At 34.3% G+C, this 27,301-nt stretch overlaps 1 protein-coding gene and 1 long non-coding RNA gene across 5 annotated transcripts; one reads left to right on the top strand and one right to left on the bottom strand.

The window, feature by feature from the left end:
- Positions 1-40: 40 nt before the first annotated feature.
- LOC107905142 (E3 ubiquitin-protein ligase UPL2-like) lies at positions 41-15,769 on the bottom strand. The gene is given in 18 exon segments (XM_041094232.1): positions 41-488; positions 626-732; positions 1,105-1,244; positions 1,354-1,579; positions 1,677-1,757; positions 1,905-2,051; positions 2,198-3,314; positions 3,554-3,843; positions 3,929-4,182; positions 4,384-4,588; positions 4,664-4,969; positions 5,057-5,190; positions 5,193-6,137; positions 6,271-12,796; positions 12,943-13,149; positions 13,227-13,322; positions 15,195-15,318; positions 15,460-15,769. Coding segments are annotated over 17 exon segments (10,980 nt in total). The 5' UTR covers positions 15,291-15,318; positions 15,460-15,769; the 3' UTR covers positions 41-385.
- A 1,579-nt stretch (positions 15,770-17,348) lies between these two features.
- Positions 17,349-26,393, top strand: LOC107905140 (uncharacterized). 4 transcript variants are annotated; one of them, XR_005914044.1, is made up of 6 exons: positions 17,380-17,725; positions 18,153-18,195; positions 21,924-21,996; positions 22,811-22,914; positions 25,196-25,563; positions 25,639-26,393. It is a non-coding gene; the product is annotated as an uncharacterized lncRNA (long non-coding RNA). The 4 variants fall into 4 exon arrangements; XR_005914045.1 differs by having other exon boundaries at positions 25,192-25,563; XR_005914042.1 differs by lacking the exons at positions 25,196-25,563; positions 25,639-26,393 and having other exon boundaries at positions 22,811-23,016.
- Positions 26,394-27,301: the final 908 nt, after the last annotated feature.

Here is a 27,301-nt window from a genome sequence, read left to right as displayed (position 1 = left end):
GTTTAACAAAACAAATAAATAGAAAAGGCAAGAGAAAAAATACTAACCAAAACATGGTAACAATAAACTAATTAGATGCAATTATTGTACAACCTAAAATGTAATAGAATAGACTACCTGCAAAGAGGGTCTCAACAAAGGAAAGACTCAACAATGTGATGAATCGTTAACGAGCCTCTACTTCCAAGGCAGATTTAAATGGAACGACAACGGTGGCAAATTTAAAACTGCCAGAGCAATTACAGTAGCCAATATGCGACTGTACAGCATATAAACATGTACTAATTGCCTAGCCCCTTATACCCTCATAACAGGATCCCCATATGCATCTTATGTATATATGTAGCTTTATCTACAAGATGACTCTGATCACCGCTTCCCATCTTTAACCAAATCCAAACCCTTCATTGGCCTCATGAATTGCGAGTAGCAATCTCTCTTCTAGATGTTCCTTAGATGGGTACTCGGGCAAATCCAATTGATTGAAACTGCAATAATCATGAAGTATAATGCTCCTTGTTAAGGGAGAAGGATCTAAAGCTGAAAATTGCAAAGCAAATGAAAGAAAACTCGCAGAAAAGATAAAATCATTAAGTTGCAGAATTAACCAAATACATAGAATTACCAGGTATGAGCAGAAGGCAAGTGATCAGGGCTGCCATATGCTTTGTGTATCTGAAACTTCTGAGAACCTGAAATTCCTTGAAGTGCACTAAAGCCTTCTAATGGCACCTGTGAAATTATATCGAGCAACGACTGAGATTTGAGACTGGTTATGAATCAAAAGCTACTACTATTATTGTTGTTATTATTTTTATACAAAGGAGGCTGCGGTTTGGGAATAGGAGAATGAATTGCAGATGGTTGCATGAATCAATCAGTCAGCTAAGCTAAGCTCGGTTTATCTTAGTGAACTAATATAGAGCTATGCTACATGCTAGAAGAGTTAAACAGCTGCACAATTTCACAGTAAATCAAAACCTGTTTATCCTATCTGAACCTTAGTTCAGGCATTTTATAACTTGATTTGTGTTGAACTGTAGATAACAACCTGAAATGCTAACTTAAAAGTAGTATTAACTACAATTTCAGGCGTTGAATTACCTTTGAGGTGCCTGTCACAAACTGTAGAAGCCGAGCTTTATCCTCCTTGCTGAACCCCTGAACAACCTCCCAAAACCACTGAATAACAGGTGATGCTGCACTATAACCAGAGTACTCCGTATTTGCCCTCATGTCATCCACTAGGAGAGAGTTATTGAGATCATGTCATATTAAAATAATGGTAGGCAAAATAAAGCATTCTATCATCAAGTAATTAACATTTAAATAAATTGGTTTATAAACACTTACGATCAATATCAGGAAGACCACTTATCAGTAACTCCAGCTCCTTGTCATTAAAAACAGAAATTAATTCCCTAGGAATTAATTCATTGAATCCTTCCAAAAATGCATTTATTTGAGGACGAATAGCTGTTGTCAGACGATGCTCAACAACCAAGTCAACATATTGGTGTTTATTCTCCTCAGTAACTTTAATGTTCCGACCACCAGGAATCAGCTCATAGTCAGTCACCTGCACCATATTTCGTAGAATATAAATCATAAATTTATAACCAAAAAAGAAATGTCACCACAAAGGATTTCTTGAAAAGATCAATCAAAACACTTACCTGTGTCCTTTCATACAATATCAGCTTCTCCTCATCAGCATCAATGCTAAAAGTAAGGCCCAGGACATCACTAATATCATTCTGGAGAAACAAATAAGGAAAGGACAAAAAAAGAAATGCAAAACAATTATCTAATGGACTAAGAAAGATAATAGCTAACAAACTAAAAGCTCCCTCCCTCTCCCTCATAAGAGAAAAAGAGGAAAAGATAACAGAAAAAAGACAGACCTCAAGCATCCACTTTAGGTTTTTGAAATAATCAGGATCAATTGCTTCAATGTCATGATAAGTAACTTTCGCCCCCAAGATATGCTTGTAGAAAGATCGAGTGAAGTGGACATCCAAGAGTTGCCCATCAAAAAGTGCTTTGCCAACCTTTAAAATTTTGATTAGGAAGTGAAACAAAAGTCAGACCCAAATGAAAAAGAGGAGTTGCATACTTTGCTTTTAGAAAAATGAAAATTACTTTATCCAAAAAAATAAGATTCAATCCAAAAAAAGCAACCAGAGAAGGTACTCACAACTCGCCCAACAAATTTGAAGTATGAAAGATGCTCTGTTTGGTAGACTGAGTTCGGGTTAGGCTGGAATGTGGACTCATTACCCACAGTAGTGAAAAGCAAAGCTCCTTTGTCAAATATAACCCTGGACAAGAGCTGATACCATTCCCTTGTAAGCCCACCCGCATCAATACCTTCCTCTCCTTGGAAGTGAACAGTTAATCTCCCCTTCAAATCTTGAGTTGTCCGCATCCGCAGTTGGTTATATGAATCCTCAAGAATGTAAGCCCTTCTAACTGATATTCTCAGAGGACTGTGATGATTATCATGTTGATGCTTTATTTTAGACCTGAAGTGAGCACGTTTATTATCAAAATCAACAAAGCGGGGAACTTTCAGCATGAGTGAAAATGACTTCTCAAGCAGCCCGGGGTTTTGGCGGATAAAAGCATTTAGCAACTTCCGATGTTTCTCAGAGAACTTCACAAAGGCAACATGTTTTTCATCAAATTTTGAGACAGGACAAGCAGTTTTCTGCTGGCCAGAAGATGTGCTGGCATCCTCAGCATCGGAAAGTGTAGCCATGCTAAAATCTTGACCAGAACTTGGCTGTGCAGGATGTAACTTCTCACACATCACGAAAAAGGATTCAATATATGGTAAGATGTTTTGAGTGCCTGCAGGAAGGGGTGGTGTTACACCAGAACTTGTTGTGGTCGTTCTCGAAGGAGCTAATAAATCTGGTGCAGAATCTGAATAGCTCTCTATTTTGCTTATGCAAGTACTCAACTCTGTCCACAAAGGTTCTAAGGCGGCATTAATGTCCAACACCTTAGAAAGAGCAGTAGAACGCTCTATTTCAGGAAGCAGCTGCAGATCCTTTTCTCTCTCAGTTATTGAAGAAACAAGAGAACTCAGTGCCTGTAAGACCCTTAAAATTGCAGCTCCATCAGAAGATATTGAGCTGAGTAAAGCTTTCAAAGCTTCTCCAAACATGCGTAACTCATCCATGGCAGATTTAATCAGATTTTGTACAGCATCTGCTAGCTCAGAAATAAACAGATGACAGTGGCTAGGAGCAATTGCAACCAACTTCTTCATTACCTCAGCAACCAGGCCATATGCATTATCTGACAATCTGGGAGGGGAACAGAACATCAGACTGAGCAAATGGGAAAAAAGCACTAAATCATATTGAAATTTGACAATGGAAAGATAATAAACATAGCAAGTGCAAAATCCCATAATTCCACAGGTCACAGAAAATGAAAAAAGAGGACCCTTCTTCAATTGAAGCATAATAAAGAAACAGAGGAAACACGAACTTCTCATTGAGGAAACTGCTAAAACCAATACATTGTTAGACATATAACTTACCCTTCCCGTGCAAGCAATGAGCATAAAAGTCGGAGCTCCACTTGTGGGAGATTGGTCAGTATACTGAGCGGATCACATTCATTACTTGAATCAGATGTTGAAGGTATGGAGCAGTCAACAGCCTTCAATTGTGATTCAACATCAGAAGGAGCCTTCTCCGCACTGGTGTCAGCATCAGCCAATGAAATTCGTGAAGCAGGTACTTGTTCAGTGGAAGATGCTTTCGATTTCTCAGATGAAAGGGACTTCCTTTCCACATGGTCAACAATGACATCCAACAAGTTAAGCAGCTGGGGCAAAAACCAGAAATGAGCAAACTGAACAAAAAGACATAAAATTGCTTTACATATTTATAACAGGGTTGTCACATGTTACCTGTTCAAGATGGGCTATACTTCTCAAGTACAGGGGTTGATTGAGAAGGCTCAGAAGCAATGCAATAGAACTGAATCCTTCCAGCTGCACCTCATTCATCAAAGCTTTTCCACGTGACTGATCAATATTCCTTTGCTCTTGTAAGATAGGAAGAGGCAACCTGAACTGAAGTAAAATCTTCGCAACATATGGATGGTTTCGAGCCAAGTAAGTGAGAGTTTCAAGCACTCGCCTAGACACCAAAGGAGGAACTCCTAGAAAGAAAAGGATAAAATAGAAGAAAATCACTTCAAACCTGAATGCTACAAGTCAGATGATGACCAAACTATAAAACTATATATATTCAACTGATGAAAAATAAAAAGAATTAAAATAGGTAGACACAAAAGTGAAGTTCTTAAGATAAGCCATATTGAATCACCAGGGACTGTGAATTCTTCTGTTCCAAATCTTACCATCAAAATGTTGAGGACGAGAATACATAACATTATTCTGGCAACCGTAAAGCCTGTAAGGAGGTTCAATTGCATTTGAATAATTGACGGGCTTTCTTGTATCAAGCATCAGCATGTCCATCAAGATTTTAACTAGCGCTTTTCTTGTTTCATTATGAGCACATAAATTCAAGAGCAGCTTCTGCAACGAACCTTTATAGAGTGGCTGCAGGTTTTAACGTGTTAATGCATAGATCAAAATCAAGAACCAAAAGGAAAAATTACCCTGCAAAGGGAACACCTGAACTATGCGAAGTATCCGAACCATTGCTTGGAGAGCTTCTGTGCCAACCAGAGGCGCTCCTTCAGCTTCAATTAGCTTAGCAGAAACAGATCTGCGGGACACAATACTTCCTGCCATTCTGTCCAGGCTGGATCCAACACCTTCGCCTCTCCTAGAAGATTCACCTCTGCGATTCCTAGGATACATTCCAAACAAGCTACGATTATGATAGCGATGCGCAAATCTCTCGCGCAACATGTTCGCCTCCGCAACAAGTGCAGGAGTGAGATTAGCAAGAATAGCATCAGATGACGTTAGGAGAACCTGAGGATAAAAAATAGCAAAAAGAAAATGTTTAGGCACACAGGACTTACAACTTAAAATTGAACCACAAAATAACAAAAATTATACCTCTTCTCGCAAATCTGAAGGAAATGTTGCTATTATTGAGACCGTGTCCATTTCAACTGGTTGCCCTTCAAGTTCGTGAGATTGATGAAGCCTTTGCGCTTGCTGTTGTGCTAGGACTTCAGCTCTAATATCTGGGGAAGGGCTGCAAGAAATTCTGGATCTATATCTCCAGAATTCTGTTGTTCAGAATTTGAAGGCTGTGCCACTTGACCCTGCTGAGCTGAAAGAACTTCAGCACGCAATTCCTCGGGGAGAGCTTCTAAAAATGCAGGGTCAATTGATCCAGAACCAGCATCGCTATTTATCTGCTGCTCTGCAGCTGGACCATCTTGATCTGCCTCTCGACTTGAGTTCTCTGAAACCTCAGTAACACTATGAAGCGGGGCATCTCTGCCACTATTCACAATACCAACATTTGTTCTTCTTGCACGAGCAACCTGTGGTTCAGGAGTTCTATCAGAAGATCCATGTCTCTCTCCACCTTCATCATGGCCATCTGCACTTCCAATCTCAACATCAAGGCTTCGAAGGCTTTCCCCTAAAGTAGCCCCACTACCACTACTTTCTTGGCTCACTGCTTCAACATCTCGAGCAGCTGCATCATTTTGCTCAAATTGCATTTCAACAGATTGCGAATGTACACTTGATGCATCTGTGCCTTGTCGAGGATCACTTACTGCAGGTCTCCTATCAGCATTGAGAGCGCTACCAATTGCTTCGGAAGATAGAGATGCATTAGCATTTTCATTATAAACATTGTTTTCTGCACGATTCTCAGGCGTTGTACCAGTCCCTGGTTCCTGTAACTGACTACCTTCAACCTGGTTCTGAGGTTCCACTACTGATGTCTTCTGATCAGGAGATTTCTCAGGGCCTGGTCGCCTCAATTGGGAGACAAGCAATTCTTCAAGACCTTGTGGTACAGTAGCCACACTTGACCCACTGCTTTGCTGGCTCTCATCAACCCACAAATTCAAACGATGGCTGTGACGCCCATTCCTAAGAGACCGGAAAATAGTATCCAAACGTGTTGAGGTGCTATCAGAGTTTCTGTCTGCGAGAATCATATCATGGGCATTTTCTGAACAGGAACAAAGTAAAGAAGAAAGTGTTGTTAAAATTAGAGATGCACATAAGTACAAAATTAATAAGCATTAATTTGTAAATTACAACAAAACCCAAAACAAGTACACTATTAGAACGCAGAAAATAACCTGATTGCCTTGGAGAGGCTGATTGTAGTGATGAAGGGCCCAATAAAAGAGGATGTCTCGAGGGGGCTGAATTCTCACCACTCCGCCCCAAAAGACTGTAAATGGATGTGGTGCGTCCTTGACGCCTGGAACCAAAAACTTCAATTGGCATTACACCAAGAGTTTCATCAGCAAAATTGTGGTCTCTGCCGAAAACCTCAATCCGATCAAACATATCCATTCCATTGGTACCCTCCTCCAACCGCAGAATAACACCACCCTCATCATCGCCATCGTCCTCATCATCACCATCATCCTCCAACACTTCGTCATCAAACTCATCATCATCAATCTCATGGTCATCTTGATCTGTGTCTGGATGAGACAGGTGATGTACATCATCATCATCGTCGTCTTCATCCCCATCATCTCCGGACATCTCCTCATCCTCATCCTCATCAAGGTTTTCTTGCTCATGTGGCTGGATTTCAAAATGGATCCCCACATTGTTTACACCATTTTCAAGAGCCCTTGCATCCTCAGAGGTTTCTTGCATATAATCATCCTCAGCAGCAGGAGCAAAACCCCCATCAAGATCCTGGTCATGTTCCATATCATCTGTAACAGCTTCAGAACCACCATAGTTTTGGACTCTGTTGAAAGATTCAATTCGGTCAGCTGCAACTGCATCATTGGACTGCGATGCCATTTCCATGGACTGTGATGCATCAACAATATTATCTGTTCTCCCAGTTTGATTACGATCAGCAGGTTTGACTGAATTCTCACCTTTAATAGCAGAAGAATCAACAGAATGAACATGCTCCTTGGTTACAAGTTCCAAAGCTTTGATGAGCCCTGTGACAGCTTTAGGTGACTCAGCATGATCCAAATCCAAAACTTCAAGGGTGCGTGTTAACGACACGATCAAACCAACATCTATAAAAGTGGCAGATGCTTCTGCCGAGATGCATGAACCAGTTGGGGTACGAGCAACTAGTATATCATTTAGCAAATCAACAAAATGCTGCATATCACCCCTTGGTGGTCTGAAACCAGGGCAGGAATCAACAAAGTTATTGAAAATACAATGGATCTCTGTGAAGACTCTCCTCTTTGCCTCTGCAGAACGCACACAAGATGCAACCAGGAATTGACTAGCTCTGGTTGCCAGTTTATGCCTCCAGTCACCATCAGTTTTCCTTTCCTTCTTTGAATTCTGTGAATATGGGATAAACCTGTGAAGAATGTGGTGAAATATTCCACCACCGGTTAAACCAGTTGAGCCCTTTTGATGAGGGGCCCTACAGCTACCAATTTCACCATCTCTGCGAAGCAGCACATGAACAGATGATGCGTACATTAACAGGATCTCTGTCAAAAGTTTAAAGATGAATACTATCTTTGCAAGTGAGGCAGACACATCTTGGCTAGAAACTTCATTCTCCAAAGACAAAGAAGCAATGGCTTTTCCTTTACCCTTGATGGCAGCAACATCAATTTCCATATCAGTTGATGGTGGTGCATCACCATGCGCCTTCATGTTAATATCTTCTGTCAAGGGAGGTATAAAAGAAACAACCAAGTCCAAAAGAAGCTCAATCACATTTACAAAGCTCTGGGGAGATTTTCTATGCATTTTAACAGACTTTGAATTTAAATCATTAAATTTTCCATGTCCGATCCCAGGACCTGCAGAATTCACATTACACAAATTACCCTTTCCATCAATTTGCTGTGATTTATCTTTTTCTGATCCTTTTTCCTTCTCTTTTGATTTATCCTTGTCACGGTCTTTAATTAAAACAACATAAGGTCTGTCACCAACCATCTCAACTTGACAGACAGACTTAACAGCCTGCATGAATATCACTGGATCACGAGAAACAACAGAACTTAGGTTGACCAGGAAATTGCGTGGGCTAACCCTTCCATTTGAATGCCTGTTAGCCATAGCCACAAGATTGTGCTTTATCTCAGCTTCCATCGCGTGCTGCAAGGTTTGAGGATCTTCAAGGACATGGCGGATAATACTAGCAGCAACATTGTCAAACCCAGGGAAGAGACTACTTGTCGGCAATGAAAGAAGTGAACTTACACCCCCACCATCAAGAAAACAAACAGCAAGAGAATGGGTTCTAGTAAGAGTAGAACACAGCTGCAGGACAGCTTGCACTGTTTCAGATGGAAACTGGTTCCTTATACATCCACAAGCAATCTCAATCAGTCTCTTTTGCTCATAGATATCTATATTTCTTGGAGATCCAAATGAAGAATGCAGCTTACTTTTCTTATCCTCGTCAATACTGACAGATATCTGTTGGCTACTAAGATTATCCCCTTTTAACTGCTCAAGAATTTCAGAATCTAATTTTTTATCCACCTGAAGTAGCCTATCAAGAGCAAGGAAAGCAGTGGTTACCCACTTTGGAACTTGTGGTTTCTCCTTATCTACTAAGCCAGAGTCCCATTCTGAAAGTAAATCAGTCACAAGTCTTACCAGTCCAGTCTTTGAGGCAATTTCCCGTGCCCCCACATCCTCTTGAAGAATTAAAGCAAGAAGATGGAAAAGTGCAGACAGCAGCGAATTGTTTCTGCTAACAGAAGCAGAACTAGAATCTCTCACTTGGTCAAGAATGAAATTAATGACACTGGACCTATATTGACCATCATTTTGGGAGCATATCAACACAAGAAGATCTCTAACCGGGAACGCTAGAGGTTCCTTCATCTGAAGCAGCTTTGTACATGTTGACAACAACTCCTCAATAGGGGGAAGTTGGGCCATCTCTTCTTCCAGTTGTTGGCTACTGTCATTTGTAACATCTACATTTGTGTCAGTTTCGGAGTTCCCAAGAGAGATGGCAAGTGCACGAGCAAGTTCATCATCCTCTTGGATTTCCTCTGGATGGGAGAATAACCACTCCATTGCTAACTCCACACTGTTAGATCCAACTTGTCTCAAAGCCTCTTCGGCCCTGGACCTTGAAAATCCCATCTCTACAATTGTTGCTATGGCTGTTTCATTTGGAGGGGGTCCAGTAACACGGGCATTATTACCACTGGAAATATTTTTCACTTCAACACCAGAGTAAATGTGCCTAATGATAGATATAATCGTAGTGATGAAATCATAGCTGCAATCGGTAAACTGTGGGTCTGCCCAAACTGGAAGGACTGCCTTAAGCACCATGGATTGAAGCACCTTCACAAAAGTTTCAGGATCCCTTGGGAAAGGGACATCTCCACTCAGAAGTGGTTGCACGAGCAGGTGTTTGGTAAATGGAGACAAAATAAAAGAAGATGTCACAAGGTGATCCATAAGTTTACCATAGCTAGCCAATGGACCATAAATCCATGCATGATCTCCATCTTCCTTTTCATCCTGCTTTACATTACCATCATCCGTATCCATTGGAGATGCTGGTGCCCTATTAACTGCAAATAGTAATTGACTGGTAGCTTCGAAAGTTGTCAAAACAGATTTAACAACTCCACGACCATATAAGCAATTTAGCATTATAGCATTGCAGGAATCGGGCCTGTCCAGAAGAATGCTGTCAATGAAATCAATAACCTTACCAAAGTAGCGACATTTTGTCGATATGGATGCTTCTGAGCCTGAAGATTTAACATGACCTCCAAAGTTCATATGATCCAATGCAATAGAGGCAAAAATAGACGCAACCAATTTTGATGCAAGGGAAGCATTGACAGTATCATCCCGACGACGCGATGGAAGTAACATCACTTTTCCCACCTCTTGAAACAAATGGGTAATGTGGGAGGAAAGTGACCTCACCATGTCACAGCAAGAGGTGTGATTGGATCTCTGTCTGTCATGTTCCTTTTTACTGACAGATACAGAAGCATCAGATGAAGTAGAATGATTGGCTCCAAAACGCACGTTCGAACCATCAATGCGCAATCTCTGTTGAAAGCCGGTAGCACGGCCAAGGTCACGATAAAGGTTTATGAGGTCGAAGAACTGGGATTCAATACTCCATCCTGGTGTCCTCCTCCTTAATAATGGATCAAGGAAATGTCTAAAGGAGTTCATCCTTTGCTCTTCAGTATCGGTAGCACTAGAACCCTGTTGTGACTCAGGCTCAGCAGAACTAGCGCTCACACCATCATCCTCAATTTCAACCTTGGCATCTTCAAGGAGAGCAATCTGCCACAAAATTTCACGATGTACACGACCAATATCTTCCAGAACATCTTTGCTGCCATTTCCAAGTTCTGCAAGCAACGCACTAACCCAGCGATTATCTTTGGAAGCAGCAAGAAATAGAAGGAACTCAATGAGGAAAAGGGGAGAAAAGATTCCATCATCAGGCATCACACTAGGATCCAGTAAAAAGGACCCTGAAACTGCACCAAATCCAGTCAAAGCTTTCTTTAAATGTTCCCTAAGAGAAGAACAGAATGCGCGTGCAAGAGGAGCAGAGTGATGCTGGGTGAACCCTTTAAAAACCACAGTGCTATGTAAAGCAATTGACATCCCCTCTGATGACTGTACAATACTGGGCCTTAAAAGAAGCTTCAGTAAAGCGTCGATTCCTGATTTCTCCACAAACAGGCGACATGTTTCAGAATTCTCTGTTCTATGAAGCAGAACCATCAGATGCAAGATGCTCAATTGGAGAAACTGCTCATCACTAATTCCATCAGTTACAGATTCCAGTTCACCAACAGGACAGCAATGCTCTTCATTTCCTTTGTCTTCAGAATCAGTTTCCATTGCAGTACTCCCATTAACTTTTTCAACAGATAATGATGTGGAACATGTACTGTTGTCTCCAAAGGAAGCAATTTTATTTACAATCTCAATTATTATATCAACACCACTGCTTCTCAATGAAGATACATGACGCAGAAGCTCTTCAACCGCATTAGCCAAAGGAACAATTGCTTCATTCATCGCAAGCACATACTTCTTGCTGGTGAAGATGTCAACCAAAAATCGCAATGCTGATGTTTCTTTCACGGCCTCCAAGCCTTTGGCATTAAGACAAATGGCACTAAGGCCATTGGGAATACATGTTATAGCCTTTGAAGATGGAAGCACTCCGGATAAGACAGAAGATAAAAAGGCATCTGGAAGACCAAGTTCAAGAAGTGCAGCAAGACAAGTTGGATCTTTATGGATAATTTCACTCATAACAGTCACAGCTGAGTAATAAATATCTCCTCCAAATTTTTCAGCATTGCCATATATGAGTGAGAGCGTCCCAGGCAGAGAATTGTCATGTGGATTCTGTACTCTGGCAGAATTTGCAGGGGCATATGTAGCAGAGCCAAGAGCTTTCAAAAGCACCTTGATAAGCCTCTTCTGGGGATGCAACTGATCATCATTGTATCTTGAGCATTCACCAATGACCACCGAATTATCATTTCCACCAGACACACCAATAATTCTATGCACTTCTATCTGTAGTCTCTGAGACAAAAGCTCCACCCCACCCAGTTCTCTAAGCAATGACACAGCTGAATTACTGTAATCCATGAGCTTTTGTAGAGCTTTTACAGCCAAATACACAAGATGCATATGATTTGGGTCAGAATCCTCCAAAAGAGGTAAAAAGGTTGGAACCATTCCTGACCCTCTAATATTACTCCCTGAAGCAGAGGATGACACAATATGAAGCAGATAGAACTGAAGAAGAGCCTCAATAAAAGCAAGGGATGATGAATCACTAGAACCTTTCAGTGACAGAACTGCCTTCTGCAGCACATTCAGGAGAATCATCCGATTTCCAACAGTAAAACTAATACTTGATCCACTCAAAATTCGTGCCCGGTCATGAGATGCTGAATATGCAGCTAACTGAGCTCCTAATGCAAGCATCGCAAGTGTTCTAATAGTTCCAGGAATCGTTTCCTCAGAGCGTACGATTCTGATCAATTCATTTGTATACTCTGGCTCATTTGCAAAAAATGATGCCAGCTCATCATTAGCATCATTAGACTGAACAAGCACAATAAATGCAAGAAGGCAAATCCTGCTGTACAGCCTGCATATCTTGGGTGACCGAAAGGCATGTGCGTATCTAATTCTTGTTAGCAATGAAAACCGGAGCTCAGTCGGTATGTTGTACTGCTCAATACATTGCTTCATTATTAAAAGATCATCCTCCTCCTGCAAATGTAAATCTGGCATGTGAATGACTCTCGAATTAGAACTTGCATTCCCACTGCTTTCTTCAGTACCTTGAGTATTGGGCCCATGCAATTCAAAATAAAGGCTAGAACCAATTCGGTGTTGAGACTTGTCATGGTCATTTTCCATGTAAGATGGAAATAAACTAAGCCCTTCATCATTTGTTTTCTCATTTGCCAAAACGCAAGAATACAGACCCAAGCCCTCCTCCTTGCTCCCCCATCCCTGAGCAAGAGAAAGCAGATAGCTGTTTACTGAGACACATCCAATCAGTTTACCACTCCCGTGGGCCTTAGATGGGTTTATTTTAACAAGAGCAGAAAGAGTCTCCAGGGTAGCTATGAGAACTTCAGGATCAGTGGATGAAAGCAGGAACTTGAAATGCTGAAAGGCGAATGTGAGAGTTATATTAGAAAAAAAACAGTATAGGAGAAGAACATAGAGCATCCATAAGTTAACAAGTCGCTAGGACCTAAACATGTTCGCAAGTCACCATAGTTAAAATAATTCATGGCACCATCTCAGCATACCTCCAAACCATCAAATGAACTTTTGTTGTGGCAATTCTCCAATATCATTTGCATAACTCGTAGTATTTGAAGAACTGAATGCTTTGGAAATGGACTATCATCTTCTAGAATTTTATCTGATAAGAGAAGATCATTCCTACAAGACACATAAGTCTTGAAATATGTATCAAAATGAAGAAATAGTGGCCTCCAATGATGAAAATTCCCCTGAATTAAAAGCAACAAGTGAGTGAAAGAACCAATAAAGGAGGCAATCAAAGAGGAATAAGTAGTGCAAAAATCACCTTACTATACTCCCATCGAAAGCCTGAAAGAGGTATTGCTATATCCTGTAAAGGACTCTGGATCACTTTATCAATAAATGCTTTAATTTGAGGAGGCTGCAAGTGACAGTGCATGTTAGATATATTTCCCAGAACAAAAAGAGAACATACATAGAAATTTTCTGGACATTCAGGCAAGCTTATTGAAACCAGTATATACTCCATTCAAGCAAGTCCATGGCAATCAGTAAACATACATCAATGTATATGCATAAGTTCCCTAAAGCATGTTTGGGAGTTTATGTTGGCTCTTAATTCCCTAAAGAAAGATGAGAATAACCAAATATGAGCAATGAAAGCAATAAATAATATTGAAAAGAAAATCTAAAAGAAATTTTAAAGCACAAAACTAATGCCAAAATTTGAAGCTCAATAATTAAAGGTCAAAAGAGCAAGAATAATAATGGGAACTCAAAACATCATCTCTTGCTCATGGCATTAAAGCTAGCCAGGTATTGACTAGCTGGTACATCATAATTATCCATAAAACTATGTTAAAAATGAAATTTATGTAGTGTTCTTGTAAAATATGCCAAGATGCCAGCTTAGATGACTTCCAAAAATTTCACACATAAAATAGAAGAGAACTGTAAAATTCTTCTAATACTTCCACAATGTAGAAAGATAAAATAGATGCTCTCAAGGATATTCATATAAGCACTTTGCTAAAGGTCTAAAAGTCATACCAAGCAACAATTAATTGAGAGTATAAAATAGAAGAGAACTAAAAAATTCTTCTAATACTTCCACAATGTAGAAAGATAAAATAGATGCTCACAAAGATATTCATATAAGCACTTTGCTAAAGGTCTAAAAGTCATACCAAGCAACAATTAATTGAGAGTAGAGAATGCCATCTTATAAAAGCTATTAATAGTACCGCAGAACAGGACATGCATACTGATTGCAGATGTATCACATCAATTATAAAATTATAGCAGTACCAGAACAAAAAGTTCACACAGACATATAATTACAAGCACCAGCAGTAAACACATGATAACCAAATATTCTAAAAGTAGACAGTAGGAAAAGAACTAGCATTGATCAGTTAGAAGTGCCTAAAATCTAGGCTTAAATGGCTTCCAAAAACTCCAATGAAAGAAACCAAAATGTCCTCTATAACCTTGGACAAAATATTTCATTCATATATTGAAATTAAAGAAACTAAGTTATCAGCATGTAAGCCCGGAAACATCTAGAACCATACAGAAAGTTTCATACCTAGGCAAAATAACACAGAATGCACAATTTAGCAATTTACTAACATTATTTTTTATTCTAAAATGAAAAATATAGTGTAAAAAAAGATCATAACATCCTAAGACAACTATCCACAACAAATTACATGCTTCAATTTTCTAGTCCAGCATTATTTAAATAAATAAAAAACTCTCTAAAACCTCAGGATTTTTACTTGGTATGAATTATGAGAAGTAAAGGCGCATAATCCTGTCAGAGAAACAACATGAACCATAACAACTGACACCAACTATTGCCCTTACTGTTAGAAAAAACATTTGCAGATACGGAATGCTTACTCCAAAGCACATTCTTAAGCAGGTAGAACAGAAAACATGTCATAAACAATATAAGGTCTTCAGCTTTAAGACATTGTACTCATTTTTTTTTAAAAATACAGATAACAAATTTGCGACTACAACTAATAATGTAAGAATCAATTCGTTCTAAAAGCATTAATATCTCTCAGTTAACCGCCATATAGTGGAAGCAAACAATAGTAACAAACAAACAATCAATTATATCAACAACTAATAATAACATAGAAAACATAAAGAAACAAGCACAGCATTAAAATTGCAATCACTCCGAGAAGGAGTACAAAAAAAAGAGAGATTCAGATAAACCCTAATTAGACAGCATTTTCTCAGGAATCCTAAACGAAAAATTAAAGAAAAAGAAACTTACGGGCTCAGAATCGAGTTTAATAGAAGGACCGATGTCAGTTTCACCAGACAAAAGCTGGCGAAGCCTCGAAGGCAAAGTCGATCTTATATTCGCCATCTCACCTCTACTCCTCTACTTCCAACTACTAAAAAGACGAAACAAATTTTTTTTTTAAAAAAAAGCGAGAACATATATTTTAGAAATCGAAAAAAAAAACAGATCAGATATAAATTACATAAAAAATAGACATACTGAAAAGCCTAAAAAGAAAGAAAAGAGAGAAAACCTGTGAAAGGCGAGAGAGAGCGATTAGCGATGGATGCTTACACATCCAAAGTAGGCAGCATGAAACCAAAGAAAATTGATTCTCAAAGAGAGATTTATGAAAATGAAAGAAAGAAAGAGAAAAGAAAACCCCAAAAGCAAATAGAATGGAGGTTTGATGAGAGAGTGGTGCTTGGCTTAAGTGTTTGTTTGATTTTTGGCGTTTTATACAATTTTTGAGTTCTCTGAGGAATTTTCACAGTGTTTCAACAAGGAAATCAAGGGGGGGGTGGTCAATAAATAGGGGAAAAAAGGTTTAGGGCCTATTAGAAGAGGAGTGAAATGAAAGTAAATGAAGTATGAAATAGTTAAAAAAAGATGTGTACATTTGCGGGTCTCTTAAGAGACCTACGACGACTACACCGCCACATCTATTTTTTCTTTTTCTTTTTCATTTATTGTTTTTTTTACTCTTTTTTAATAATAAATAAATGATTGTTTTTCAAAGGTATCAGTGTAGATTTTTATGATCTCCAATAATATCTTCCAATTTGAGAAAAAATCCAGTTTTTAGCGATACATAATTACATACTACTATTCCTTCTTTCTAATTTTTTGTTATTTTATTTTAATATTGACCAGAAAAATATTATTTTAAACATTATCTTTGTAAATTGCGTTTTTAAAAATTTGATTTCAAGGTGTTTAAGAATTAACTGAAAGATTCACATCAACTAATTAATATTTAGAAAACAAATTTAAAATTGATCCAAGTTGATTTGAAAAATATTTAAATTTATTGTTAAAATATTTTATGATAATATTTTAAAATATATAATTAAATAAATAAGTAATAATAAAACACCCTAACTTTTTTTAGTTATTTTATTTTTGTATATATATAAAATTTAAAAATATAATTTAAGTTGTGTTTAATAAATGATTGAAAATGTAATTTTTCAACATTTAATTTTTTAATGGTATTTAATAATCTATTAATTTTTCACGAATATAAATTTTTTAACAAAATATGTTAAATATGCTAAGTAGGTAGCTGCTTATTACTTAGATAACATTTGATATTATGAAAAATAGCTAATTTTTTTTAGAGTTAGAAAGTGATTTTAACTTTTAGCATTTCGGCATTATTTATTTTCTTTCAAATCTAATTTTCTTTTAGGTGTCATTTTCCATTAAATATTATGACAAAATTAATCTTATTTTATATTGATTTAGGGTATTAATATATTAATGAAGGTAAAAGAAAAAAAAAGCTATTACCTTCTTCCTTTGTCCTACTACTTGATTTTGTTTATTATTTTAACAGATTTTTCACAAGTATTATATATACATATTTTTTTAGTTTATTGCAAAACAAATTTTATATATACTTGATTTTATATGTGCATTATTATATTTAGAAAATATATGCAAGACAAATTTAAAATAATTTTATTCCCAATTAACATTATAAATTAAAAAAATAAAAATATCAATTAAAATTTATTATTAAATATTTGTTAAGAATAAAGTTTAATATAGGAATTAAATACATAAATATTTTATTTTATTTAATAAAAGTAATTTCATAAATTAGCATTACATTCCTAATAAAGTATTTAGTGAACCAAATGTGATAGTGTAAATTTCATCGTATTTTAGAATTTTAATCAACACATTCCTATGTATATCAAACGTTATAAAGTAACTTTCCCGAAAATTACATTCACAACAATTACATTTTAATGAATTACATTCCATTTTAATCATAACCTGAGAAAACACTAGACGATGCCTTAATATTGAAAATGTTAAGAGCATATTTGGTTGGTTGTAATACTAATACATTACAACTGAATTCAGTGAGCCCATCACTAAGCCATTGTTTGGTTGGTTGTAATGAGCTATTACAATCCTATTCCAAACGGGATTATTCTAGGCAAAAGTTATGTTTACAATTCGGTGGTCTGGGTCAGGAATAACTATTCAGCGAATGGGTGGGTGAAAATTTTCCTTTGTTTACCCTTATTTCTTTCTAACTTCTAAAGCCTTTTCCTCTCTCTCATTCTTCTTCTCATTTCCTCTCAACCTTATCTCCATCTTTTTCATGCTTCTATCCTCACCAACCCGATCTCCTTTTGACAAAATAGAGAGAAACTAGAAAGGCCTTTCGATCGTTTCTTGTGCGATATCGGCGGCAATAGCAGCTGCTATTGTGGTGAGGCGGAAGGAGCGGCCCATTAAGGAGTTTTACAATGCGATCGAGATAACCTATGAACCAGAGGCATGTAATATTATATTTTTTTTGTTTCATTAGGTTTTCGTTTAATCTTATCAATTAAACATTTGATTGATAATTTCAGTTTTTTGGGATTTTAATTAATTGGATATTGGGTTCGAATGTTTGATTAATTTAATGTAGCTATAGAATATGTGGAAATATTTGGTAACAGCTATCTTGAAATTTGATGTATTAGTCCTTTGTGATGTTGAATGGCCTATGTTGGGAATTAGGGTTTTGGGTCCTCTTTAGAAATTGGATATATTTCTTACCTTGCTGCTTGTCCCTAGTTCTGCCAAAAAATATGACCCTATGTTAGGCTTTTTATGGAGTTTAGATGGAAGTTTTAGATGTTGCAAAATTAGATTGCTTTTAGTGCAATGGTTCTTTTTACTGGATTTTGTTTAATGATGCTTTATTTGATACAATTTTAGATGAGATGGATCAGAGTATTCAGAAGAATACGGTGAGAACAGGGTAATTTTCAAACTGTGCTCTTAACCTTAAATGCTACTTTTTCTTCCTCTTCTTTCTTTCTTTTTCTCAAATTTTGTTAGTATAATGTTATAAGTTGAAAGAAGTAAGAGCATTTATTTCTTTGCATTTTCTGCCCTCTTGGAATGTACAGTATACATTATGTTGTTGTGGTTAACTTTAAAATTTTATTGGTGGAGTGTTTTGAAAACTAGGAGGATAGAGGATTGGTGGGAAGAATGATAGAAAATGAGCGTACTTTTTCATTCATATGCTTTCTAGGAAAGATTTAGAAGTGGAATGCAATAAAATGATATACCTACTTAGTTTTTGTCTGTAATCTCGCCATCCTTTTTGTTTTGCTGGATTCAAATTTGTTAGCTAAGGTAGCAAATTCATTTCATCTTTTTTATTTTCTTAGTATTTATTGTACCAAGTAAAAAGTGTTTACCATGCATGTACTCATTTTCAGACTTAAAGATCGGATAAGGCCCTTTATTGCATTTTTTTGGCAATAATTATGTGATGCTAACTTTCTGTGGTATTCAGTTCCAATGTTAAAAATTGTGTTCTATTTAAAATGTTAATGGGTTAGTTCTAAGTAGGAACCCTCACAATAGTCTTAACGAAGATATGATTTTCTTTAAATTCTACAGAATTTTCAATTCCATGACTCATGATATTATTACAACTCTTGTGAATTTGTAAGTTTGTTTTATGGATGTTCTTTCGGTCTTTATGTTGTTGTGGTATAGTTTGTTAACACAAGCATGAATCTGACTCAGGCTTTGTGCTTTTGTAATTATTGCTTAGTACAAGCATGAATCTTAAGTCCATCTTAATCATTTGATAGTCAATTGTTTGTATGATCTGACTCTGAGACTGCAGCTAATGTGGGCTGGTTTTTTTAATCATTGCTGATTTGTATTGGTAACATTTGCATGAGGATGGACCATCTTACCATATTGACTTCAAATATATATTATTGGTATATGTGTGCTCAAATCATTGGTGATTGCTTACCACAGTGAGTCAATGATATTATATTTAGTTTAAATCTAATTTGAGCTAGTATGCTTCGTTCATTTATAATTTCAAAGTTTCAATTTTTTTTTAATATCGAATTGGCACAATGAATCTCAAATATTTAATATTTAAGTTTGTAGTTGTAACTTTCTACTGGTTTTCTTTGTTATTAGTCTGTCCCTACATTTTGAAGGCAACAGATAATTGAGTTTCTATTTTCTAAGGTTGTATAGTAATTCTCCTTAAAAACTAATGAAAGCATGATCATATTTTATACCTATCTTCATCTGTTTTATGCAATTTAAATTAAGGGTATCGTTCATAATGTTGATAGTTGATTGGACAGAGACATTATAACTTGATCACCAGTCCATCTTAAGATTTTTGTATTGAGCTATAGGCAATCGTTCATTACCCTCATTTTTCCACTGGTTTTCATCTATTTTGATTGATTCAAAAGTTGCAGATTTTATCTGGCATTCAAAAGTTGCAAATATCACTCAAGGGTATGCTAAGGTAGCAACAAGACAATATTTACATGTTAAACTACATTTACAATTCGGATTTGATCTTTTTACTTTAAACAATAACATTTTGGTTATATTTAATTTTCGATATGTTTTTATTTTTGATATGTTTCATTTAAAACTATTTTAATCTTTTAATATATTTTTAAACTATTTTTATTTTCGATATCTTTAATTTATGTTATATTTAATTTTGGTCTTCAAACAATTTTTTATATTACTTATATTGTTTGATTAAAAATTATAATTAAACAATATTTTATATTACTTATATTGTTTGATTAAAAAATATAATTAACACTACAAAAATTATCTCAACAAACGAAACAAAAAAAAATGCTACAAACAAATCATGTTATGGTAAGAATGTAATGTATGTGGAGTTTTAGATTTTATTTAAATATAAATAATAATCGAATATTTTAAAATACATAATTTTTAAGATATTTAATACACTGTATACCTATAATTGAATTGAGTTAATACAAAATAAAAGAAGTTAATTCAAATAAAACATTAGTTAATTACAATGTGAGGATGAATACAAACTTTTTAGAAGGTAAATTAAAGATCGAATATTTTAAAAATTTTCATATAATATATGTATATTTTTGTAGAACTAGAAACTATGTTATTTGGATGTGGATGTATTAAATGGGTATTTTAAAAAAAAATAATTATTAAATGTCAATCATCAATTAATCAAATCCACAAAAACGCATTCTTTTCTTTTCTTTTTTTCTTTTTTGGGTGATTGATAAAGAAAGTTTTTTACTTGCAAAGATAGTTGTAATTTCTATTTGTGCTTTGTAAAGATTCTTAATATGTATTGTTCATTTTTCTTTGATAGTGTGTTATTGCTTCCTCTTTTTCTTTGGCTTGTTGGATTACTTCCTCCACCCACAGTTGTGATATGACCCAAAATTCACGGGCATCGAAAAAGTACATTATCGAGCTTCCGTCTTAATAAAATGGATTCGTAAATAATTATTAGAATTATTTATAAGTCTAGTGGTGAGCTTAGTTAGGTTTTAATTAAGTGAATTTAGTTTAATTAAGAGAAAATAAGAAGATGGACTAGATTGAATAAGGGGTAAAAGTTGAATTATAGATTAAAAGAAAATATAAAGGACCAAAATGGCAAATATTCTATTAAGTAATAGTTGAGACGGCAAAACAATGAGAAAAATTTAAAGATTTTTAAAGATTTAAGTTATTATTAATTAATATTAGAATATAATAGTATAGATTATTATTTAATTGATATTATCTTATTAAATTAATGAAATATATATAAACTAAAGCTAAATGTATGGTAATAAAAATATACATGTGTAATAATTATATTTGTACAATTGTAATATATTTATTTAATTACTTATTATTTAAGTAAATAGATATTTATTATTCATTATTAAGTAAAAGATATTTATTAATTAAATAATTATATTATAAAATTTTTATGTGATAAATAAATTAAAACATGACAAATGTATGATGATGATTTATTACACGTGTAAATATAAATAATATTACACTTGTAATAAATATATTGATTATTAAATAGATATTTACTAAGTTATTATATTATTATTAAACAAATACAGCATAAAAAATAAAAGGAAATAAAACAAGGAAGGAAACCAAAACAGAATAGGCTATTCGAAAGTACGAGGGGAAAAAGAAGAAAATAAAGAAAAAGGAAAAATTAGGGTTTGGAAGCTTTAAGCTTTAATTGGTAAGTCAATTAAGTCCTTTTTACTTAAATTTGACGTTTTAAAAGCTTTAGAACAAAGTTTTGTTGAAGTTAAGTTGAGGTTGTAGAAGTTTTCAGGTTTTTAAACATAGTTCATGTTGAACAAAATAATGAATTAGGGGTTTAATTGAATGAATTTCAAGATAGAATTGAAAAATGGGATTGAATTGTAAAGTAAGTTATAAGTTTTACATGGTAGGGATTAAATTGAAAGAAGTTTAAAATTAGGGTTTTAATATGAACATTGAATAGTTAAGTTGAATGTTGTAAGATATTAAGTAGAAATGAAGTGTGAATTGAATTAGAAAAGTAAATGAGTTAATTATGATTAAATTGGAATTAAGGTATAAATTGGATAAAAATTTAATTATTATTATTAATTAGTGCTGTAATAAATAGTATAATTATTTTAATTTCCGTAGCTAGCAAAGAACCCGGGGCATCAGTACCGAAAGGAAATGAAAAAGTTGTCGAGGAGTAATCGAACAAATCCGGGTTTGTATTACTATAACTCAAACTACTATTTATTAAATGTTATATTTAAATTTATGTGTATGGTAAGTAAAATTTTAAGGTAGGTATCAATATTGAAATGAATGAAATTGAGATGAAGTATGATTATGTATGAATATTTGATAGTATATTGTTGGAAAGTGGAAAATTGTATTGAATTGAATTGTACATTGAAAGTGAAATTGAAATTAAGAAAGTGATTTGAATATCCTATTAACTAATCAGGCTTAGTCGGATATAGTTGGCATGCCATAGGATTGGAAGAGTACGGGAATTTATCGGCTTTGCGGATCAGGCACTATATGTGTCGTATTAGGCATCAAGTGTGTCGTTTCAGGCACTTTATGTGTTGTATACTGCTTCTGATACGTTGATCAGGTACTGAGTACCGTTTTAGGCACAATGTGCCGTACTGGTGTGTTTGGTTGGAATCCGTGTATCCGCCAAGGTCCAGGTTTGTTAATGGGTGAATAATCGAAATGTGAGAATTGAATAAATTTGATTGATCGTACAACTGAAAGTATAAGAAAGAAATTGTTAGTCGAATTGTGAGATTTGAAAACATGAACCTAAGGTTCATGAATTGATTAAATTCAAGTTATTAATATATGATATTATTGATGAATTATTATATATGAAATATGAAACTGAATGTAAATTAGTTATTATGAGTTATGAATTTTACATGTTTAATGTTATATGATTAATATTTATAATTCATTAAAGTTATATAGTTTGAATTATGGTAATACCACTGAGTATGAAATGCTCAGCGTACAGTTGTTTCCGTGCGCAGGTCAGTAGAAGTCAAAGGTCCCGGTTCAGCATCCAGACCAATCCCGACTTTAGAGATAATTTGGTGATGTAACCTTTCTTTGGGTAAAAGTGACATGTACTTAGGTATTATATAAATTATGTACTTAAGTCTTGTAACTTTGGTTGTAAAATGATGTCTAATATGGATTATAAGTATGAATGAAATAATATGGCATATTTGGTAAATGTGACATGAAAATAAATGAAATTATTAGTTCAATTAAAAATTATTTATGATTGATCAAGTAGATAAATTGTTAAATTAATGTTGTAGGCATAATTAGGCATGTTTGAGTATGGAGATGGATAGGTTGTTATATTGGTTGCAAATTGGTTGTGGTTTGAATTTGTATGGAATGTTATTTAATTATAAAGGGGTTATATTGAGTTAAAAAAAATTCGGAGCACTCGAACAAGTCCCGATTCATTTCTAATCCGTATTCTGGGCCTCGAAGGTCCATGAAAGGGACTAAATCATTAAATTATAATATGTATGTTATTTATTTGTGAATTTAATCGTAAATTATTTGATATGTTTGGTAATGTCTCGTAACCCTATTCCAACGACAATATGAGGCTAAAGGGTGTTACAAGTTGAGCGTCTTGTATTCACTGAATCATTGTAAGTTCTTTTGGCAATTAAATTCTTTGATTTTATTTTATTGATATTGAAATTAGTATTGGAGAATTGTGACCCTATTACTACGATTTGAAGATATGTAATACTTTAATATCTTGCAGTAATGGCTTGTCTGCCTTTAATAGTACAAAGTATGAAGCGTAAAAGAATTGGTCTTGCATTGGCAATATGGTTGCAAATGTGTACAGTTGCGAGTTGGTTCTTAGTTACATTGGCTACCATCCATAGCCTACATACTTATAGACCAATGATTAGATCCTATATTTTAGATTTTTATGCAAAACGAGATTAAGTGAAAAGATTTGTATATGTTAGTGGCGAGACCTGTATGGAACAAGTTATGATGAATAGAATTACCTTTTTTAAACTATGTGAGATGTTACAAACTTTTAGGGGATTGAAGTCGTCAAGGAACATGCTTGTTGATGAGCAAGTGGCAATGTTTTTACATATAATTTCTCATCACCTTAAAAATTGAGTTATCAAGCATCACTTTAATAGGTTCGGGGAAACCGTTAGCAAATTATTTCACAATGTTTTAAATGTTGTCATACGCTTACAAGACGTGTTATTTAAAAAGGCCGAGCCAATTACAACTAATTCTACAGACCCAATGTGGAAATGGTTCAAGGTATTGGAGTGAGTTCTATATATAACTTGTACATAATTTAGTTGATTTAGATTTAAATATAGTATCCTAACTCAAGGTTTTATACATGTGATGTAGAATTGCTTAGGTGTTTTAGATGGAACCCACATCAAGATTAGGGTTCCAACAGTTGATAAACCTAAATATTGAACGCGAAAAGGTGACATGGCAACAAACATGTTAGGTGTTTAGGTGTTTGTACACCTGATATGCATTTTGTTTATGTTCTTCTTAGTTGGAAAGGTTCTGTTGCTGATGGACGGGTTCTTCGAGATACCATTAGTAGGAGACATAGACTAAAAGTTCCACATGGTAAAGTGCAAAATTAGAGGACTATGAATTAATCTTTAAGATCATACTTTTTTAGGAAATTAACCATGACAAATAGTTTTTTTATAGGTTGTTATTATCTAGTTGATGTTGGATACACAAATTGTGAGGGATTTCTTGCACCTTTTAGAGGAAAAAGATATCATTTGAATGAGTGGCATCAGGGTTACCAGCCAAGTACTCCGGAAGAATTTTCAATATGAAACATGCTTCAGCATGTAATGTTATTGAAATATGCTTTGGGTTATTAAAACTTAGATGGGGAATACTTAGGAGTCCATCATTCTATCCTATGAGAGTGCACAATAGAATCATTATTGCATGTTGTTTGCTCCATAATTTTAGTCGAACATATATAAGTCTTGTTCCTATTGAAGCGGAGTTAGGAGAAGGATTACATAGTAATGTGATAGATGACGATGAACCGAATATCGTAAATATTCATCCATCGGATGTATGGGCTACTTGGAGGATGGAACTAGCCAACCAAATGTTCGATGAATGGCAAGCGTCTAGAAATTAGTTAGGTTTAGGGTAAAAATAGTAAACGTTAATTTGTTTATGTTATTTCATGTATCTAGTTTATGAAACTTTGGTGGTGTTTGAATTGTTTTTTGTATTGTACTAGACTTGTTGAATTATAATTTATTTTCTTTTGATTCATCACGTGTTATAATTTTATAAAGTGTTGACCTTTTGATTCATAATATTGAACTTAATTTTAATTTGTTTTTTTCTTAAGATAGTTATGTCAGGTTTTTCACAATCAAGTATTTCTTCCCAAAATTCTTGAGGAACCAAAAAGAAATAGGTTCCAGAAGAAGATGCTGTGTTGGTTGCCAGTATGGTCGACTTACACAATCTTGGAACCTTTAATGCTGATACGAGATTCAAAGCCGGTTATTTAAATGAGTTGGAAAAAATATTAGAAAAAGTTTTACCCAATGCCATGTTGAAGGCTAAACCTAATCTTGAATCGAGGATTAAGACATTGAAAAGGGATTGGTCAATCGTTTATGACATGCTTAGTGGAAAAAATAATAGCGGTTTTGGTTGGGATGAGCATATGCAGCTTGTTGTTGCTGAAGATGCGGTGTAGAACTCATATATAAAGGTAAGAATTTTTTTAAGTCTTTATTATCTTATTTTGACCAAACTTATATCTAATATGAATTCATCATTTTTATAGAGCCATAAAGAAGCCGGTCAATTCAAACATTGTAGTTTCCTTTATTATGACCAACTTACTGTTATGTACGCAAAAGATCGAGCCACTGGGAAAGATGCTCAAACAACCGCTGATATTATTGAAGAAATAGATGTTGAGGATGTAGCTACTACAAATACTCATGAAGAAAGAAATTATTTCTATGGATGCGAAGCTGATGTTTCTTTGGATGACATGAATCTTTCAGCTACACAACCGCAACTAGCTAGAAACTAAGGTGATTCCACATTTTCAAAGAAGAAAAAAAAAAGATTTCTGATGCAAGTGATTCTTCTACTTCATTTCACGATGCTGCCACTTTATTGGTGGAAAACATACGGACCGTTGGCGTTGAAATCAGTAGGAGTATTGCCTCTGAAGTGCTAATTCAACAAAAGTCAGAAATGACCATTCAAGAAAGAGCTCTAACATTATATCCAACATTATGTGAAGTAGAAGGTTTAACTGAGGATGAGCGCTATCGCGCATTGAGCAAAATTCAAAATCATCCAACGCAAATGCTCATTTTAGTTTACCTTCTTTTGTGCGGTTGGAATGGGTCAGAAGATTTCTTACTGACCATTAAAAATCATGGTTGTGTTGATGACATTTTGGTAACTTTTTTGTGTTTGTAATATTTGGATGGTATAATGACATGATAGAATGCCATTACAATGTTGTAACTTTTTGATGTTGTAAAATTTTATAACATATGAATTATGACATATAAACTAATGAAATCATGTAACTTTTTGTTAATATATGAATATTATGTTTGGATGTGAAATATAATTATCAAGTTATTTATTACTTCTAATATTTTGTTTTTTATTGTAGAATGATTAAATTATTTGTTTCACTAATGATATTTTAGCACATTAAATATGTATTGCAATTTAAAAATAATAAAGTAGATTATATATTATTTTTATAGTATTATATATTATGATTTTTAATTCATATAATAATAATTTTATTAAGAATTTTATTAAATTATATTTAATAATAATTATGTTAAAATATGGTTAAATTATTTATTATTTTTATTAAATTATTTTTAATAATAATCTTATTAAAATTTAATAACAATAACAATAATCATCTACCTAAAAAAATTCTGCTAAGGGTATTCTAGTCATTTTAGTTTTTTCCTTATGCTATTACAACATCATTCCATTTAATCAAACACAAGAATACTATTACAGTTCTATTCCATTTCATTCAACCAAACAATTGAATTACTGATTATAGCTTTATTCCATTACAGTGAACCAAACGTATCCTAAGTTTATTTTTATTTTCAAAATTGTTCTTAATAAATTATCTCATTATTTTATTAAAAATTAACATATTAAAATTATTAAGAAATAAAATAAAAATATCATATTAATAATATTAAAATTATAAATAAATAATTTTTCAAAATTTAAGATTTATTAGTCTCAAATAAAATAATTATAATTGGTGTTTAATTTTTTAAATATATCAAACAATTTTAATATATTACAATTAGTTTATATATACTTAATTATATATATGCATTATTATATTTAAAAAATATATGCAAGACAAATTTGAAACAAATTTTACTTTCGATTAAAATTATAAATTAAAAAAAATTAAATCAATCCAAATATTTGTTAGG

This window comes from Gossypium hirsutum, chromosome D05 (genome assembly GCF_007990345.1).
Source record: "Gossypium hirsutum isolate 1008001.06 chromosome D05, Gossypium_hirsutum_v2.1, whole genome shotgun sequence".
Taxonomy (NCBI): domain Eukaryota; kingdom Viridiplantae; phylum Streptophyta; class Magnoliopsida; order Malvales; family Malvaceae; genus Gossypium; species Gossypium hirsutum.
This window is presented reverse-complemented; position numbering and strand designations above follow the sequence as displayed.